We start from the raw sequence: 20,099 nt of genomic DNA on the forward strand, positions 1-20,099 counted from the left end.
AATAATAAACAAATAGAATCAAATCAAATAGTCAAATCAAATGGAAACAAATAGAATAATAAATAAACAAATAGAAAAGGATCACAATATGTGATCCTTTCGGCTGGGTGTGGTGGCTCATGCCTGTAGTCCTAGCACTCTGGGAGGCTGAGTCGGATGGATTGCCTGAGCTCATGTGTTTGAAACCGTCCTGAGTCAGAGCCAGACCTTGTCTCTAAGAAAAAAAAAAAAAAAAAAAAAAGGCTGGGTGTTGTGGCAGGCACCTGTAGTCCCAGCTACTTGGGAGGCTGAGGCAAGAGAATCACTTGATCATAAACCACATTTTGTTTATCCATTCATCCACTGATGGATATTTGGGGTGTTTCCACTTTTTAGCTATTATGAATAATGCTGTAGGGTGGAGGCTGGTCCGCGGCCGAAGTACAGACATTTTTCCTGTGAGAATTACCAGGAACAGTTCAATATGGGGGATATTCTGGCTCATGAATCTGAAATACTCGAACTAGTGAAAGAGTATTTAGATTTTGCTGAATTTGAAGATACCTTGAAAACATTTTCCAAAGAATGCAAAATAAAAGGAAAACCATTATGTAAAACAGCAGGTGGATCTTTACAGGACTCTAAATCATTGATAATTCAGAAGGCTCTTGTCTCTGCATTTGACAATGGAGACCAGAAGGTGTTCTTCAATTTATGGGAAGAACACATTCCCAGTTTCATCCAAAATGGTGACGCCCTTGCCCAGAAGTTGGAATTCTATCTTCACATCCATTTTGCCATCTATCCTCTGAAACATTCCGTAGGGAGACCGGACAGAGAGGAGCTGGAGGAAAGGATTTCTTACTTCAAAACCTACCTGGAGACCAAAGGAGCAGCGCTGAGCCAGACCACCGAGTTTCTTCCTTTCTATGCCCTTCCTTTTCTTCCCAACCCTATGGTACACCCTTCATTTAAAGAACTCTTTCAGCATTCCTGGACTCCAGAGTTAAAGTTGAAGTTGGAAAAGTTTCTAGCTTTAATATTTAAAGATAGCAACACGCTGAAGCTTTTAACAGTGTATAAGGAGAATGGACAAAGTAACAAAGAGATGTTGCAGCAGCTCCACCAGCAGCTGGTCAGAGCTGAACTTAGGTCAGTGACCTACCTGAGACGTACAGTAAGATCCAAGCAGACTACCACAATCTCATTGGAGTCACAGCAGAGCTGGTGGATTCTCTCAGGCCACAGTCAGTGGCAAGATGATCACTCCTGAGTACCTCCAGAGTGTCCGTGTCTGCCTCTTCAGCAACCAGATGTGGCAGAGCCTGGCTCATAGCCTGGACCTCACAAGGCCTGGGACGGCTTCCAGCATGTTACAAGCTTCCTTGGCACCCGTGAGACTGAAAGATGTCCCATTACTGCCCTCCCTGGATTATGAGAAACTGAAGAAGGATTTGATTTGGGGGAGTGATGGTTTAAAAGCCTTCTTGTTGCAGGCTCTGCGCTGGCGCTTGAGCACCTCCCGTCCTGGAGAGCAGAGGGAGGCGGTTCTGCAGGCCTACATCAGCAACGACCTCTTGGACTGTCATACCCACAACCAGAGGAATGTGCTTCACTTGCTGCACGCAAAGAGTGAGGTGGTGCGGCAGTACATGGCCAGGCTCATCAACGCTTTTGCGTCACTAGCTGAAGGTCACCTCTACCTTGCTCAGAACAAAATGGTGCTGTGGATGCTGGAGGGAAGGCTGAAGGAGGACAAGGATGTCATCACCCAGGAGAATGTCCTTGGGGCCTTGCAAAAGTTCAGCCTCAGGCCCCCGCTGCATCGCTTCAAGATGGTCTCATCTTCTGGCTGATTGATATTCTGAAGGACTCTGATTGCCTGTCTGACTACACACTGGAGTACTTAGTGGCTTTGCTTATGAACCTCTGCCTCTGGAGTGCAGGGAAGAACATGTGTGCCAAGGTGGCAGGCCTCGTGCTCAAAGTCCTTTCAGATCTGCTTGGCCATAAAAGCCACGAGATCCAGCCGTATGTGAATGGAGCTCTGTACAGCATCCTTTCTATTCTATCCATCCAGGAGGAAGTGAGAGCAATGGGGATGGAAGACATCCTACACTGCTTCAGCAAAGAAGGCAACGCTGAAATGATCCACCAGATAGAATTTTTCTTTTTTTTTTTGGCCGGGGCTGGGTTTGAACCCACCACCTCTGGCATTTGGGACGGGCGCCCTACTCCTTGAGCCACAGGCACCGCCCCGCCAGATAGAATTTATCATCAAGCAACTTAATTCTGGTCAGTTTAATGTAACAGTCCGGGATCTTTCTTGTGAATCATTCACAAGAAATGTACCGGAAGGATACATGGACTGTCTTATAGGGCCTTGTCATGCTTCGGCCAGCATTCATTCAAGAAGCATTTAGGGAGGTGAAGAGACCTAAGTGAACCCACTAACAAGAGTTCATTCAGGTATTCAAGGCCAGATTGTCCAAAGATTAATAATATCTTATCACACTTAACAGATACAGCCAACAAAAAGAATTTAAAGGCAATTACAGAAGCCCTTCCCTAGCCTTGTGTGTTCTCTTTATGTGGCCCCTCCCTTTCCTCTCCTAAATCCTGCCCCACTGTTAAGGGTGGCTTCCCCAGGTTCCTGTCAGGGAATGAAAACAGGTGCCAGCCTTTCCAGCACCACTGTGGAAAATGGCATCCTCCCACATTTATTCATTCATTCCAAAACAAACAAACAAACAAAAAATAATGCTGCTCTGAGTAGTCCTGTGTGAGTTTTTGTGTGAACATACTCATGTGTTGTTATTTCTCTTGGATATATGCCCAGGAGTGGAATTGTAGGGTCATACAGTAACTGTTTAACTTTTCAAGGAACTATGAAACTGTTTTTCACAGCAGCTGTACCATTTTACATTCATGCCAGCCCTTCCCTTTTTATTTTTATTGTATTTTATTTATTTATTTTTTGAGACAGAGCCTCAAGCTGTCACCCTAGGTAGAGTGCCATGGCATCACAGCTCACAGCAACCTCCAGCTCCTGGGCTCAAGCGATTCTCCTGCCTCTGCCTCCCAAGTAGCTGGGACTATAGGCACCCACCACAATGCCTGGCTAATTTTTGGTTATCTCACAGCAACCTCTAGCTCCTGGGCTCAAGAGATTCTCCTGCCTCTACCTCCCAAGTAGCTGAGACTATAGGTGTCCGGCACAGCACCTGACTATTTTTTGGTTCTAGCTATCATTGTTGTTTGGCAGGCCCAGGCTGGATTCGAACCTTCCGGCTTAGGTGTATGTGGCTGGTGCCTTAGCCGCTTGAGCCACAGGCCCCGAGCCAGCCCTTCCCTTTTTTAAAAAATATTTTTTATCTTTTGAATTCCCTGCAATGAATGTATATTGTTTGTAATTTTTTAACTTTTGAATTCCCTGCAACGAATGTACATTGTACCAGGTGTAGAGAGTGAATCATTCCTCAGAATTGTCACTAATCCACACGTGGCCCATTTTTCATTTTAGTCCATTTTTTTCTCTTTATTATGTATTTATTTATTTATTGGCAACAGAGAGTCTCACTATGTTGCCCTTGGTAGAGTGCTTTGGTGTCACAGCTCACAGCAACCTCAAACTCTTGGGCTTAAGTGATTCTCTTGCCTGAGCCTCCCAAGTAGGTTTGACTACAGGCACCCGCCACAATGCCCAGCTATTTTTTGTTGCAGTTGTCATTGTTGTTTAGCTGGCCCGGGCCGAGTTCAAACCCTCCACCCTTGGTGCATGTGGCCAGCGCCAGAACCACTGTGCTGTGGGTGCTGTGTCTTTCTCCTCAGCCTTGATCTTCGTACCCATTTCCTCATCGTCACTGTTGACATCCAGGTTAATATGTTGGATATATGTGCTTGCATATCTGTATCTATGTAACTTTGTTAAAATTAGACTTACTGATGCTTTGTGTGCGCACATATTTATATATATATATGTAGATAGAAAGGAAATATATATATCCTGTGTTACGGTTCCTTGTTTCTGGCTGCTGACTGATAGTCTCTGTAGTCTGTTACCATAGTTGATTTCCCTGATGCCTACTTTGCTTCAAATTCCTACTGTAGAGAATCCTGCAGTGAATGTCATGGTTACTACATGCCTTTGCCTGGTCCTGCACATAATTTTTGTATGGTTTAATCGCTAGAACTGGAATTTCTGGGCCCAGAGAAAATGCATACACAGTTTCACTAAGTATTGCCAGATTTCTTTACAGAAAAGTTGTCTTGTTCTATCTTCTCACCAGCAATACATGAGGGTGTCTCTTTCCCTAAGTCCTTACTAACTTCTGGTATTAGCTTTCTTTTTCCCTTTTTTTTTTTTTTTTTTTTTTTAGAGGCAGAGTCTTACTTTGTCGCCTGTTGTAGAGAGCTGTGGTGTTACAGCTCACAGCAACATCCATATCCTTGGCTTAGGCGAGTCTCTTGCCTCAGCCTCCCAAGTAGCTGGGACTACAGGATCCTGCCACAACACCTGGCTATTTTTTTGCTGGGGCTGGGTTCAAACCCGCTACCCTCAGTATAAGGGGCCGGCACCCTACTCACTGACCCACAGGCACCACCCCGGTATTATCTTCCTAATTTTTGCCTGTTAGTAGATATAAAATGGTATATCCTTCTTGTTTTAATTTATATTTTTTGGTTATTAGTGAAGTTAGCATCTTCATAAATTTGCTTTGTCATTTACGTTGTCTCTATCAACTACCTCTTTATGCCTTTGCCCATTTGTCTGTTGGTTTCCTTGTTTTTTTAAAAAATAATTTTCTTACTGCTTTTATAATGTTAATAGATTTTGCTGGCTTTCTTACTATCAGTGCTAATATAGTTATTTCTATATTGGTTTCTATTTTAAAAGGCAGAAAACCTGTAGAAATGCTGTTGAAGTTATAATAAAGTTCATTTTTGTTTTTAGTCCAGATGTCAGAGCATTCCTTCCAATGGACAGTCCAAAACACCAGTCAGATCCATCTGAAGATGACGATGAAAGAAGTATTCAGAAGGTAGTAAGAGGAATTTTTTTAACAGAAAAAATACCATTCCCCCAAAGTTGAAATTAGTGCCAATTTTAGGGCAACATATACTTAAAATGAAGTAACTTCATCCATAGTAGGTTTCTGCTAAATAAAATACATAAAGACAAACATGTACAACTTACTGATCACTTTTTTTTCTGATCTCTATTTCATATAAAATTTATAGGATGAATATTTATGTAATAAAAAGTAGTATAAGTGAATTAAAGAAAAATTTGAAAATAGCAGTTAATAAAGTATTACCCATATTTTTTGCCACCCAGACCTAGTAATTTTTTTCAATTTATTTGTTTATTTATTTTTTACTTTTTAAAATTTTTTTTGTTTTTATTAAATCATAACTGTGTACCTTGATGCATTTATGATACCTTTGTAATTATGATGCATTATGGCAGGATAACTGATTTGATATACAATGTGAAATGCTTACATTGAACTGATTAATATGTCCATCACAATTACACTCTTTCTTTTTTTTTTTTTTTTTTGTAGAGACAGAGTCTCACTGTATCACCCTCGGGCAGAGTGCCGTGGTGTCACACGGCTCACAGCAACCTCCAACTCCTGGGCTTAAGCTATTCTCTTGCCTCAGCCTCCCGAGCAGCTGGGACTACAGGCGCCCGCCACAACGCCCGGCTATTTTTTGTTGTTGTTACAGTTTGGCCGGGGCTGGGTTTGAACCCGCCACCCTCGGTATATGGAGCCGGCGCCCTACTCACTGAGCCACAGGTGCCACCCATACTCTTTTCTTAATAGTTTTTAAATGTACCATTGCATTATGCACATTAGGTGAGGTTCCCCCCCCAAGTACCCTCCTGCCTCCCGAGACCTAGTAATTTTTAATATTTTAGTGATTTTCTTTCCTGTATTCTCCTAATTATCTAATTTTATCTCATAAAAATTAATCTTAATTTTATTTCTCTAATGATAATTATAACAGTGTGTACAAGTATATATTTTTCACTTTACGTCTTACTTTTTGATCATTATTTATATTTATCATCATCACTGTACTTGAAATTATTGTTTTGAATTTTGGCCAGCAGGAAAGGCCTTTTCAACCACAAATTACATAGCTCTTCCTCTGCCTTGTCAGGTTTTTATACATAGAGCAATCCGTACACACATGCCATTTGGTATCAACTAACTTTTATTTCTATGTATAGGTACATAATAAATATATATTCTTAACAGAGAATGGGGTATTGTTATCTTTTTTAACTAGATTATGATAGCAATAAGTAAAATAAACTTGCACCTTATTTTGAAGATGTTTTCATCATTTACTTTAGAAAGTTGTATAGAAAGGGAAAACTGTAATAATTTAACTCAATATATTATGTAGCAATTAAAATTATAATTATGGGGCGGCGCCTGTGGCTCAGTGAGTAGGGCGCCGGCCCCATATGCCGAGGGTGGCGGGTTCAAACCCAGCCCCGGCCAAACTGCAACAAAAAAAATAGCCGGGCGTTGTGGCGGGCGCCTGTAGTCCCAGCTGCTCGGGACGCTGAGGCAAGAGAATCGCTTAAGCCCAAGAGTTAGAGGTTGCTCTGAGCCGTGTGACGCCACGCCACTCTACCCGAGGGCGGTACAGTGAGATTCTGTCTCTACAAAAAAAAAAAAAAATTATAACTATGAATATAATTAAATATAATATATTTATAATTCAAGCTTTGTAATTATTATTAAATATATACATGAAAATTTGAGGTGTTGGGTTGATTTACATTTTTCTTCAGAATGTATTTTGATTTTCTTATGGCTTTATTTTTCTAATTTAAAAGCTAATGTTATGTACTAGAACATATTACTATCCTAGGGCTAAAATATTCATTTGGGAAAAAAAAATATTCCTTTTTTGTGACTATTAGGAAGTAGCATTTTTTTTTCTCTGATGCCCTCAAAAGATTCTTACTTATGAGAACAAATTTAACCTTTGTATCTTTGACATGGTTGCTCCTATGACAGTGTAAAAATTTATATATTTGCTGGCAGGATGCCCATAGCTCAGTGGTTAGGGTGCCAGCCATGCGGCTTGTATGTTCGAACCTGCCCCGGGGTATGGCTCAGTCGGTAAGGCGCCAGCCCCATCTACCGAGGGTGGTGGGTTCAAACCCGGCCTCGGCCAAACTGCAACCAAAATATGGCCGGGCGCCTGTAGTCCCAGCTGCTCGGGAGGCTGAGGCAAGAGAATCGCTTAAGCCCAAGAGTTGGAGGTTGCTGTGAGCTGTGTGAGGCCACGGCACCCTACCGAGGGCCATAAAGTGAGACTCTGTCTCTACAAAAAAAAAAATAAAAAAGCTGCCCGGAGCAGCGCTCCCCATGCTGTCTGCACGCCTGGCGCCCACGCTGCTCAGTCCCTTCCTGCGGCGATCCGCTCCCACTGTAGGGCGCCATGGCCTCTGGGAGACGCTCCTGGGGAGGCGGTGCGCGGCCGCCGCCTCCTCCGGGCCCGCGTCGGACCTGGGCCCTGAGCCTCCTCATGGCCTCACGGAGGCTGAGAGTTATGAAGGAAGCCCTAACATGCAGGAGCGGTTTCTGTTCCCCGAGTACGTCCTGGAGCCTGAGCCCGCGCCCACCCGGAAAGAGCTGCTGGAACAACTGCAGCAGCAGCACCAGGAGAGGGAGCAACCCAGGCGGACGCAGAAGCCGCGGGTCGGCCGCCGGGCGCACCCTGTCGTGGGGCACCCGGACCCGGCGGTGCCGCCCAGCGCCCAGCACTGCTCGGGTTGCGGGGCAGAGCTGCACTGCCAGGACCCCGGCGTGCCCGGCTACCTGCCCAGCGAGAAGTTCCTGCGCGCGGCGCAGGCGGACGGCGGGCTGGCGCGGGCCGTGTGCCAGCGCTGCTGGCTCCTGGTGCACCACCAGCGCGCCCTGCGCCTGCAGGGGAGCCGCGAACATTACTCTGAGCTGGTGAGCACCGCGCTGCGGCGGCCCGGGCCCGCCCTGGTGCTCTACATGGTGGACCTGCTCCACCTGCCCGACGCCCTGCTGCCCGACCTGCCGGCACTGGTAGGCCCCAAGCAGCTGATCGTGCTGGGGAACAAAGTGGACCTGCTGCCCCAGGACGCCCCCGGCTACCGGCAGTGGCTCCGGGAGCGGCTGTGGAACGACTGTGCCCGCGCCGGACTTTTGCTGGCCCCTGGCCACGGAGGGCCACAGCTCCCCAGCCGGGACGGGCCGCAGGACAGAGAGGAGAATTCGAATCGGTCGGACAGGTCGTGCACGGTGGTCCGGGACGTGCGTCTCATCAGCGCCAAGACTGGCTATGGCATCGAAGAGTTAATCTCGGCACTTCAGCGCTCCTGGCGCTACCGTGGTGATGTCTACCTGGTAGGATCCACAAACGCTGGCAAGTCCACTCTCTTTAACACGCTCCTGAAGTCCGATTACTGCACCGCCAAGGGCGCCCAGGCCATCGACCGGGCCACCATCTCCTCTTGGCCAGGAACTACATTAAACCTTCTCAAGTTTCCTGTTTGCAACCCAACTCCTTATAGAATGTTTGAAAGGCACAAAAGACTTACAGAAGATGCAGCTAAAGCCCTAGAAGATCTTAGCGAGCAAGAACAACATCAACTTAACGTTTTGAAAAAGCACGGCTATGTAGTAGGGAGAGTTGGAAGAACATCCTTGGATTCAGAAGAACAGAAGGATGAAGATGCCTTTGAATTTGATGCTGATTCACTTGCCTTTGACATGGAAAATGAACCCGTTACAGTTGAACCTACATCCACCAAACAAGTAGTATTGACTGCACAAGATGTGAGAGATGCCCGCTGGTTTTATGACACGCCAGGAATTACAAAAGAAAAGTGCATTTTAAATCTTCTAACAGAAGAAGAAGTAAAGATTGTTTTGCCAACAAATTTCATTGTTCCAAGAACTTTTGTGCTTAAACCAGGAATGGTTCTATTTTTGGGTGCTCTAGGCCGCATTGATTTCCTACAGGGAAACCAGTCAGCCCGGTTTACGGTTGTGGCTTCCAACCTCCTCCCCGTGCACATTACTTCCTTGGACAAGGCGGATAGTTTGTATGAGAAGCAGGCAGGTCACACGTTACTGCAGGTTCCAATGGGTGGAAAAGAAGGAATGGCAGACTTTCCTTCTCTTGTTGCTGAAGACATTATAGTAAAAGAAGGACTTGGGGAATCCGAAGCGGTTGCTGACATCAAGTTTTCCTCTGCAGGTTGGGTTGCAGTAACGCCTCGTGGGAAGGACAGATTGCATCTCCGAGGCTACACACCTCAAGGAACGGTTCTGACGGTCCGGCCCCCGCTCTTGCCGTATATCGTTAACATCAAAGGACAGCGCATCAAGAAAAGTGCGGCCTATAAAACCAAGAAGCCTCCTTCCCTCGTGTATAATCTGCAGAAGAAGAAAGGATAAATGTATGAGGCTGACTTTGTTCCTGCTGGATATTGACCATAACAAGACACACTGAAATTATATTAAATATGGGAGGCACCTGTGCCTCAAGGAGTAGGGCGCCAGCCCCATATGCCGTGGGTGGCGGGTTGAAGCCCGGCCCAGCCAAAACTGCAAAAAAAGAAATTATATTAAATATAGCCTATGGGCGGTGCCTGTGGCTCAAGGAGTAGGGCGCCAGTGCACATGCCGGAGGTGGCGGGTTCAAACCCAGCTATGGCCAAAAATTGCAAAAAAAATAAAAAATAAAATAAATATAGCCTATAATAAAATTCCCCTGCTCCTACCCCATTTAAAGATCTTAACAGTTGACCTTTTTTTTTTTTTGCAGTTTTTGGCCAGGGCTGAGCTTTGAACCTGCCACCTCTGGCATATCGGGCCGGCGCCCTGCTCACCCAACAATGACCTTTTTTTTTTTTTTTTTGTGGTTTTTGGCCGGGGCTGGGTTTGAACTCGCCACCTCTGGCATATGGGACCAGTGCCCTACTCCTTGAGCCACAGGCGCCGCCCAACAGTTGACCTTTTTAAACTAACCAGGACTGTGCCTATTCATAATGTACTGAGCTTGTAAATAGAGGTATATATCTATTTCTTTTCTTCTCTTTTTTTTTTTTTTTTTTTTGGAGACAGGAGTCTTGCTGTGTTGGTAGAGTGCTGTGGCATCACAACTCACAGCAACCTCCAACTCTTGGGCTTGGGTGATTCTCTTGCCTCAGCCTCCCTAGTAGCTGGGACTGCGGACACCCACCACAACACCCAGCTATTTTCTTGTTGCAGTTTTCATTGTTGTTTAGCTGGCCCGGGCCAGCCTTGAACCAGCCAGCCTCCGTGCATGTGGCTGGCACCATGACCACTGTGCTACAGGTGCAGAGCCCTTTCTTACAGGGTATGTTTAAGGTATATATTTGTGACCCATCTATATAAAAAGAAAGCCTGATATATTCAAGTTTCTCCCACTGCTTTTTTTTTTTTTTTTTTGAGACCAGATGTCATTTCTGTCATTTGGAGTCTGTAGTTGACAAGGCAAGTTAACAGTCACATGAAAAAATAATACACTGGCTTATAAGTAAAAGTGAATAGTCATCCGTGGACACAACTGGTAGAACATTCTGCGCCTTCCATCTCTAGGTCTAAGGTAACGGTTTTCCAAGTCCTCATCCTTTCCCAGCAAGTGTGAAGAAGGGGAAAGAGTGGAGAGCAAGCAGCTTCCCTATTTAAAGGAAGGGGAAAAGCTGGATGTTACACACATTGGTTTACACAGTCTGTTGATAAACGTCATGGAAACTGGGAAGTGAAGGAGGAAATGGGCACTGTTTCAGATTTTTACTGACAAGTGGAGAATAGATATTGAGAACAAGTAGAACTTCACCTAACACAATTTAACAGTGTCTAAGAATCTTTCATAAAGATGTGTGTTCCTGGGCGGCGCCTGTGGCTCAGTGAGTAGGGCGCCGGGCCCATATGCCGAGGGTGGCAGGTTCAAACCCAGCCCCGGCCAAACTGCAACAAAACTAAGGCCGGGTGTTGTGGCGGGCACCTGTAGTCCCAGCTGTTCGGGAGGCTGAGGCAAGAGAATCGCCTGGGCCCAGGAGTTGGAGGTTGCTGTGAGCCGTGTGACGCTATGGCATCCTACCCGGAGGCGGTACAGTGAGACTCTGTCTCTCCAAAACAAAAAAAAGAAGAAGAAGAAGATGTGTGTTCCTAGTATCTGGAGTCTATTCCACAATCAGGAGAGCACTTACTACCCATGTTATTAACATTGGCCTGTCTGTACCTGTACAACATATATCCATCAGACGGCTTTACTTTTGGTTATTCCTAGGTGAGTTTTACTACAGCTGTGTAGAAACAATCGGCGTGTCTCAGATCCTAACACTGAGATAAATGCTGGTGGGTTAAGCTGGGCTGAAATGCAGTTAGATCCGTGAGTGTCTTGATGGACCTGTGTTCTCTCCCGACATGTGGAAGCCCTGTGTACTTCACACCCTCCTTTTCTGCTAAGTCTCCTTACACTAAATATGACAAGTTTTTTTAGATGCAACTTACAACTTTGAAAATCTCACTTTCATAGTGTTTCAAAGGGTAGTATAGTACTATTGGTATGTTGGGGGAGATGTTCTTCGTGTGTAAAACCGTTTCAGCGTGGATGGCATCCCTCATCCCCAGACACTGGACGCCAGTAGCAACTCCCTCTGCCCATCGGTCATTAAAACTGAAACGTAGCCCCAAGGTTTCCAACTGCACCTCTAGAGGGCAGTAGTTCCCAAGTTGAGAAAATCGATCGGCGTTTTTTAGGTTTCACTGGCAGGTTTTTTGGAGGGAATGAAATACCATTAATTTTACTACAAGTTAAAATTGCGCTCCAAGCACAATGGCTCATGCCTGTAATCCCAGCATTTTGAGAGGCCAAGACAGGAGGATCACTTGAGGCCAGGAGTTGAGACCAGCATAGACAAAGTAGCAGAGACCCTGTCTCCACAAAAATTTTAAAAACTTGGGTGGCGCGGGTGGCTCAGTGAGTAGGGCGCCAGCCCCATATGCTGAGGGTGGCAGGTTTGAACCCGGCCCCAGCCAAACTGCAAGAAAAAAATAGCTGGGCGTTGTGGCGGGTGCCCGTAGTCCCAGCTACTCGGGAGGCTCAGGCAAGAGGATCACCTAAGCCCAGGAGCTGGAGGTTGCTGTGAGCTGTGATGCCACCGCACTCTACCAAGGGTGACACTTTCAAAACTTAGCCAGGTATGGTAGTATGCACATGTAGCCCCGGCTCCTTCAGAAGTTGAGGCAAGAGGATCTCCTGAGCCCAGGAGTTGCAAGTCACAGTGAGCCATGATCACAGCACTGCACTCCAGCCTGGGAGACAGAACAGGACCCTGTCTTTCCAAAAAAAATTGTAGTCTTTATCTTTCTATTTGTAGTTGAAAACAAGAATTCACAGTTCAGAGCTTAGGCCTGAATCTTTTTTTTTTTTTTTTTCCCCTTAAATAGAGACAGGGTCTCACTTGTGGCCCAGGCTAGAGTGCAGTAGTGCAGTCATGGGTAACTGTGACCCTGAACTCTTGGGATAAAGCAACGTTCCCACCTCTGCGGCAGCGGGGGCTACAGACACACACCAACACACCCAGCCTGAATCTACTGAGATAGCATTGTTTATAATTTCTGGAGAAGTGGCGGCGCCTGTGGCTCAGTGAGTAGGGCGCCGGCCCCATATGCCGAGGGTGGCGGGTTCAAACCCAGCCCCGACCAAACTAACAAAAAAATAGCCGGGCGTTGTGGCGGACGCCTGTAGTCCCAGCTGCTCGGGAGGCTGAGCCAAGAGAATCGCGTAAGCCCAAGAGTTAGAGGTTGCTGTGAGCCGTGAGATGCCACGCACCCTACCTGAGGGCAGTACAGTGAGACTCTGTCTCTACAAAAATATATATATATATAATTTCCGGAGAAGTAAAATAACTTACAGAAATATATTTTAGAGAAGAAAACAAAAAAATAAATAAATAAATAAATAATAGCCGGGCATTGAGGCGGGCATCTGTTTGAGCCCAAGAGTTTGAGGTTTCTGTGAGCTATGATGCCACGGTACTCTACCGAGGGTGACATAGTGAGACTCTGTCTCAAAAAAAAAAAAAATAAATAAATAGTACAAAGATACATATATTTTTACACTTGGCGAAAAAAAAAATAATCTGGGAAAACATTTGTAACAAGGCATAAGAAGAAATAACATTTATGTAAAAAGCTCATACAGATGAGTTTTATGGTTTTTTTTTTTTCCTTTTCTTTTTTTTTGAGACAGAGTCTCAGTGTCGCCCTTGGTAGAGTGCCATGAAGTGACAGCTCACAGGAACCTCAAACTCTCGGGCTTAAGCGATTCTCTTGCCTCAGCTTCCCAAGTAGCTGGGACTAAGGCACCCACCACAAGGTGCAGCTGTTTTTTGGTTGTAATTGTCATTGTTGTGTAGCAGGCCTGGGCCAGGCTCAAACCCACCAGCCTCAGCGTACATGGCTGGCGCCCTACTCACTGAGCTACAGGTGCTGAGCCAGATGAGTTTTTAAATAGGCTTCTTAATACCCCCGGTACTTAAAAGGAAAAGGGGCACGACCGAGGACTGCTAGGAAAAACATCGATGGGAAAATGTTCAACCGTGATGCTAATAACGAAGGAAATTTTTGAAGGAGTGTTCGCTTTGGCAGCACATATACTAAAATTGGAAATTTTGAAGGAGTGTTTTGTATTTTTCCATCAATTGAGCAAAAACGTAAAGTATTTTACATACTGCCAGACTGATAAGGGTAAGGTACAACAAACACCCTGAGGCATTATTTATGTCATAATTTTTTGAAATTCTTGTGGAAAGCAATTCAGCAACATGAATCAAACATAAACATATTCATGTCATGTAGGAGTGGATGCCAATGAAATCCTTCACACAGACAAAAAGAAAGATGTTCATTTCAGCGTGATCTGTTATAAAACCATTAGAACCTTAATATCAATCAGAAGGTATTTATATATATTACACATTTTAAGTAACATTCGAAGGTAATATTTTAAACTTTGACACAAGTGAAAACGTGAAATCAATATATCAAATTATATGCATATTCACACATTGTGAATTAGTTTTTAAAAGGCAAGAAAGGACTATATGAATTTACTTACATATTTGCAAAATAATGTGTTAGTGAGGTTATGAATTTTAAATATTTTTCTCATACTTTTCTATATTTTCTGAGTGTATATTTTTAATTGAAAAAGACTTAAAATAATATCTTAAAGACTAAAATATACATAACTGATTTTTCCACTTTTTGCTTGCTATCAATGTGAGAATTTGTAGGTTTAGGTTCTTTGAAGAATGTCTTACATTGCTATAGGAGACAGCTGGCTTTGCAGAATTAGCTAAACTGAGAGATTCCTGGGTTCTGGCTGCTGTTCTGTCCCTGTTGACTTATTTATTTATTTATTTTAGAATTTTGGTGTTTTGTTTTTGTGACAAAGTCTTACTTTGTCACCCTTGGTAGAGTGCCATGGCATCATAGCTTACAGCAACTTCCTGCTATTCCTTTTTAGAGATGGGGTCTCACTCTTGCTCAGGCTAGTCTCAAACCTGTGAGCTCAGACAATCCACCTGCCTCGGCCTCCTAGAGTGCTGAGATTACAGTCATGACCCACTCTGCCCGGCCTGTTTAATTTAGTATTTAGAGACAGGGTCTCAGTCTATTGTCCAGGCTCTTAGAGTGCAGTGACATCATCATAGTTTACTGTCTCCTCAGACTTCTGGTCTCAAGCAATCCTTCTGCCTCAGCCTCTGAGAACCACACTCAGCTAATTTTTCTTTTTTCTTTTCTTTCTTTCCTTTTTTTTTTTTGCAGAGACGGGAGTCCTGCTCTTGCTCAAACTGGTCTTGAATTTCTGACCTCAAGCAGTCCTCCTGCCTTGGCCTCTCAAAGTGCTAATATTAATGGCATGAACCACTGTCCCTGGCCACTGTTGGCTTTAGATTTTATTTTTGTTACCTTTTTCATTCATAATGCCTGAAACTTGGACTAGACTCTCTAAAAGTTTTAAAATACTGATAAAAAGAATCTTTAAAGACTGGTACACTGGCTCATGCTTGTAAACCTAGCACTATAGAAGGCCAAGCTGTGAGGATTGGTTCTTGAGGCCAGTGTTCAAGTCTAGCCCGAGCAACATAGCAAGACCTTGTATCTACAAAAAACAGAAAACTTTGCTGGGCATGGTGGCATGTACCTGTGGTCCCAGCTACTTGTAAAGGCTGAGGCAGGAAGATCACTACAGCCTCGGAGTCTTCATTGAGCTATGATAATACCACTGCTTTCTAGCTCAGGCAGCGTATTGAGACTCTGTCAAAAAAAAAAAAAAAAGAAAAAAAAAGAATCTTTTTAACAAAAGGAAAGAGCCATACTTTGACTTACAGTTATAACTGTTAAGGACTGTTAAGTAGATAACTAAGTGAAGATACAACTGAAATATCTTAGAAGGCATGTGGACCTACTGTTCTATGTATAAAGGGAAAACTAGAGGTCAAGAGAAGTCAAGAAACTTATGGTCTCAATTAGTGTTAATTTTGTTAATAAATTATATCTCACCCTTAATTTGATATCATCTTTATTTTATTTTTATATTTTTGTCACCGTTGGTAGAGTGCTGTGGCATCACAGCTCATAGCAACCTCAAACTCTTGGGCTTAAGTGATTCTCTTGCCTCAGCCTCCCTAGTAGCTGGGACTATAGGCAACTGCCACAATGCCTGGCTATTTTTTGGTTGTAGTTGTCATAGTTGTTTGGCAGGCCCGGTCTGGATCTGAACCCACCACCTCTGGTTTTTGTAGCTGGCGCCCTAGCCGCTGAGCTAGAGGTGCTGAGCTCTGGCTGTTTTTGTTGTTGTTGTTGTTGTTGTTGTTGTTGTAGTTGTCATTGTCATTTGGCAGGCTCAGGCCGGGTTCGAACCCACCAGCCCCAGTGTAGGTGGCTGGCACCCTAACTAATGAGCTACAAGCGCCGAGCCATTATCTTTAAAAAAATGGGTACAGTGAAAAATTGTCTAGTCCCAAATATATTTGTCATTTTAGAAATGCGCTCCATTAGGGAAATTACTGCCAAATAATAAAAATCTACAGAAGGGACAAATTTTTTATGTTGTTTAATTTACCCTTATTTAATTATTTTTCTTCATCTACATATGAGAAGTTTCTTGAATGGAAAATTGATCCAAATACCTACACATTCATTAAAAGAGTAAGTGTCGGGCGGCACCTATAGCTCAGTGGGTAGGCCGCATACACCCAGGCTGGCTAAACAACAATGACAACAAAAAAATAGCCAGGTGTTGTGGTGGGCGCCTATAGTCCCAGCTACTTGGGAGGCTGAGGCAAGAGAATCGCTTAAGCCCAGGAGTTTGAGGTTGCTATGAACTGTGATGCCATGGCACTCTACCGAGGGTGACAAAGTGAGAGTCTATCTCAGAAAAAAACAATAATAATAAGTGTCTTGAAATTACAACTTACTTTGAATTACATTGTTAGAATCTGTGGAGCACTATAGTATATAAAGATGAAAGGCTGCTCTCATGTTAAAATTAGCCACAACGCACTAATCTCATTTAGTGAAATTTATAAAGTTTTGTGTCTCCTATTATATTATCATAAGTTTCATATATTTTTGTCTTCTGTGGATTGAAAATCTGTTACATGAGGAGTTTTCATATAAAGTTATCAGGAGGAAATAAACTTGAATTGTAAACAAAATACTAGTGCTAGTGTTATTTTCTAAGAAACTTACACTTAAGAACTTTTGAAGGATGAGAGAAATTGCCCTTTATTTTGAAAAATATTTTTTATGAGGGGCGGAGCAAGATGGCAGCTGAGTAACAGCTTCCTTGCATCTGGGCACCGTGAGTCTGGGGAGATAGGACTTCAGGCATCTCTGGCTGGTGGGATCTGCCTACCATCACTCCTATGAGGATACAGGGAGTCAGCGAGAGACTTCTGGACCCCAAGAGGAGGACTAAAACAGTGGAAAACCGGCAAGTGGTCGCGTGTGTTCAATCCGTCTAAACCCGCCCACAACTGTAAGTTCAGTAGCAGCGAGACTGCAAACCAGAAAGGCCTTACCTGTGAACTGTTTTGATGTCCTTGGACTTGGCACTGAGTTGAACTGCCTTGGGGAAGGCCTGAGCGGGAGGGCGGAGAACTTTGGCCGTTGTCTAGGGCCCCAGTCTGAGCCGCTGAGCCAGACGGAGCTAAAACTGTTTGGCGGTGGGTCACACGGAACCATTGTCAGTGATCTGCCCTGGCAAGCTCCGCCCTCAGAGTCGCAGAGCTAGAAATGGGTGGGAGCTGGTAACCCAGCAACCAAGTAGCCTAAGGGTTGGGTCTGAGCCGCCTTGCAGCCCTAACCCTCAGGGGCAGAGTGAGACCGGTTTTGGCACACTGAGTAAGTGGATAGCCACTTCAGCAGTGATTCCAGCGAGAAAGCTGGGAAAGCTTCTGCTCAGCAAGTTTACAAGTTCAAAGTGCCTTTTAAGTGGGCTGAAGAGAGATTTAGGGTGTCTACCTGCTGAGGTTTGAGAAATCAGCAGCCTCCAGTCGTATCAGAACTGTGACTAACATCTCATACCCCAGAAGACCACGTGTTGCCCAGACAATATTCAATAACATATACAAACTGCTTTGTTTTTGGTTGTGTATTTTTTTCTTTCTTTCTTTTTTTTTTTTTTTTTGTTTGGTTGTCTTTTTTTTGTTTATTTTGACGTTGTTGATGTTCTTTTGTTTTTTAATTTCAATCTTTTCCATACAGATCCCTTTTTCTTTCTCAATTTTACTGGTTTAATTATAATTTCCCATTGCTGCCTTTTTTAATAACTACAACTTCATTTTTGCTAGTGTATCTACCACTATCACTTGGTTTTTCACCCAATTTTATCCCCGTAAAGTTTTCTGTTTGCTTGTTTTGGTTTGATTTATAGCATTTTTGTCTTTCCTCTCTACTTGGTGGAGGTGGGGTACTGTGTCTGATCAGGTTAGCAAAGAGCTGCTGACCTCAAGGGAACCACCACACTGGCCACCCCCAGAAGGTGGGGGTTTTTTAAGGTTGTGTCAAAGTACCCTACTGTACACCTATATTGCCCTGTCTCCCTCTTTCTGTGCCTCTCTTCTTTTTATCAATATTCCTTATCCCCACCCCCTCTCCTTTCTCTATCTTTCTTTTTTTTTCTTATCACTCGGTTCTCCTTTCTTTCATCCCCTTTTTTGCTCTTCAACCTTCTCACCCTTCTGGTCCTGTAACCCTTAGTCCACAGGCACAAGAACTTAAAGAGCAAGAGGAAGTGAAAGGAAAATTAGGGCAAGGAAACAGATAAAAGAAATCACTCATGAGGAAGAATCAGCAGAAAACTCCAGGCAACATGAAGAACCAGTCCAGAACAACCCCGCCAAGGGACCATGAGGTAGCTACTGCAGAGGATTCCACCTATACAGAAATGTTAGGAATGACAGAAAGGGAATTTAGAATACACATGTTGAAAACAATGAAAGAAATGATGGAAACAATGAAGGAAACTGCTAATAAAGTGGAAAATAACCAAAAGGAAATCCAAAAACAGAATCAAATCAGAGATGAACGATATGAAGAATATAAAAAGGATATAGCAGAGCTGAAGGAAATGAAACAGTCAATCAGGGAACTTAAAGATGCAATGGAAAGTATCAGCAACAGGTTAGACCATGCAGAAGAAAGAATTTCAGAGGTAGAAGACAAAGTTTTTGAGATAACTCAGATAGTAAAAGAGGCAGAAAAGAAGAGAGAGAAAGCAGAACGTTCACTGTCAGAATTATGGGACTTTATGAAGCGTTCCAACATACGAGTTATAGGAATTCCAGAAGGGGAAGAAGAATGCCCCAGAGGAATGGAAGCCATACTAGAGAATATTATAAAAGAAAATTTCCCAAATATCACCAAAGATTCTGACACACTGCTTTCAGAGGGCTATCGGACCCCAGGTCGCCTCAACTCTAACCGAGCTTCTCCAAGACACATTGTGATGAACCTGTCCAAAGTCAAGACAAAAGAAAAGATTCTGCAAGCTGCCAGGAGTAAGCGCCAGTTGACCTACAGGGGCAAATCCATCAGAGTGACCGCAGACTTCTCTAATGAAACTTTCCAAGCAAGAAGACAATGGTCATCTACCTTTAATCTACTTAAACAGAACAATTTTCAGCCCAGAATTCTGTACCCTGTCAAGCTAAGCTTCAAAATTGATGGAGAAATCAAATCATTTACGGATATACAAGCATTGAGGAAATTCGCCACAACAAGACCAGCTCTACAGGAAATACTTCAACCTGTTCTGCACACTGACCACCACAATGGATCAGCAGCAAAGTAAGAACTCAGAAATCAAAGGACAGAACCTAACCTCCACACTGATGCAAAGGATAAAACTAAGCAATGGAGTCTCACCAAATAAGACGAATAGAATACTACCACACTTATCAATTATCTCCATAAATGTTAATGGCTTGAATTCCCCACTGAAGAGACATAGATTGGCTGACTGGATTAAAAAACACAAGCCATCTATTTGCTGTCTGCAAGAAACACATCTGGCTTCAAAAGACAAATTAAAGCTCCGAGTCAAGGGTTGGAAGACAATTTTTCAGGCAAATGGAATTCAGAAGAAAAGAGGAGTTGCAATCTTATTTTCAGATACATGTGGATTTAAAGCAACTAAAGTCAAAAAAGACAAAGATGGTCACTTTATATTGGTCAAGGGAAAAATACAACAAGAAGACATTTCAATTCTAAATATTTATGCACCCAATTTGAATGCTCCCAGATTCTTGAAGCAGACCTTACTCAGTCTGAGCAATATGATATCTGACAATACCATCATAACAGGGGACTTTAACACACCTCTTACAGAGCTGGACAGATCCTCTAAACAGAAATTAAACAAAGACATAAGAGATTTAAATGAGACCCTAGAACAACTATGCTTGATAGACGCATATAGAACACTCCACCCCAAAGATAAAGAATATACATTCTTCTCATCACCCCATGGAACATTCTCCAAAATTGATCATATCCTGGGACACA

At 43.7% G+C, this 20,099-nt stretch overlaps 1 protein-coding gene and 1 pseudogene across 2 annotated transcripts; both read left to right on the top strand.

Moving 5' to 3' along the window:
* The first annotated feature begins 413 nt into the window (after positions 1-413).
* On the top strand, positions 414-2,402 carry LOC128563323 (lisH domain-containing protein ARMC9-like; annotated as a pseudogene). Its single transcript, XR_008373777.1, has 2 exons — positions 414-2,130; positions 2,237-2,402. The product of XR_008373777.1 is annotated as a lisH domain-containing protein ARMC9-like (transcript).
* A 4,965-nt stretch (positions 2,403-7,367) lies between these two features.
* On the top strand, positions 7,368-9,487 carry LOC128563561 (nitric oxide-associated protein 1-like). The gene has a single exon (XM_053558949.1). The coding sequence runs from the start codon at positions 7,377-7,379 to the stop codon at positions 9,441-9,443; it is 2,067 nt and encodes a 688-aa protein (XP_053414924.1). The 5' UTR covers positions 7,368-7,376; the 3' UTR covers positions 9,444-9,487.
* The last annotated feature ends 10,612 nt before the right edge of the window (positions 9,488-20,099 follow it).

The sequence above is a fragment of the Nycticebus coucang genome, chromosome 13 (assembly GCF_027406575.1).
Source record: "Nycticebus coucang isolate mNycCou1 chromosome 13, mNycCou1.pri, whole genome shotgun sequence".
NCBI lineage: Eukaryota > Metazoa > Chordata > Mammalia > Primates > Lorisidae > Nycticebus > Nycticebus coucang.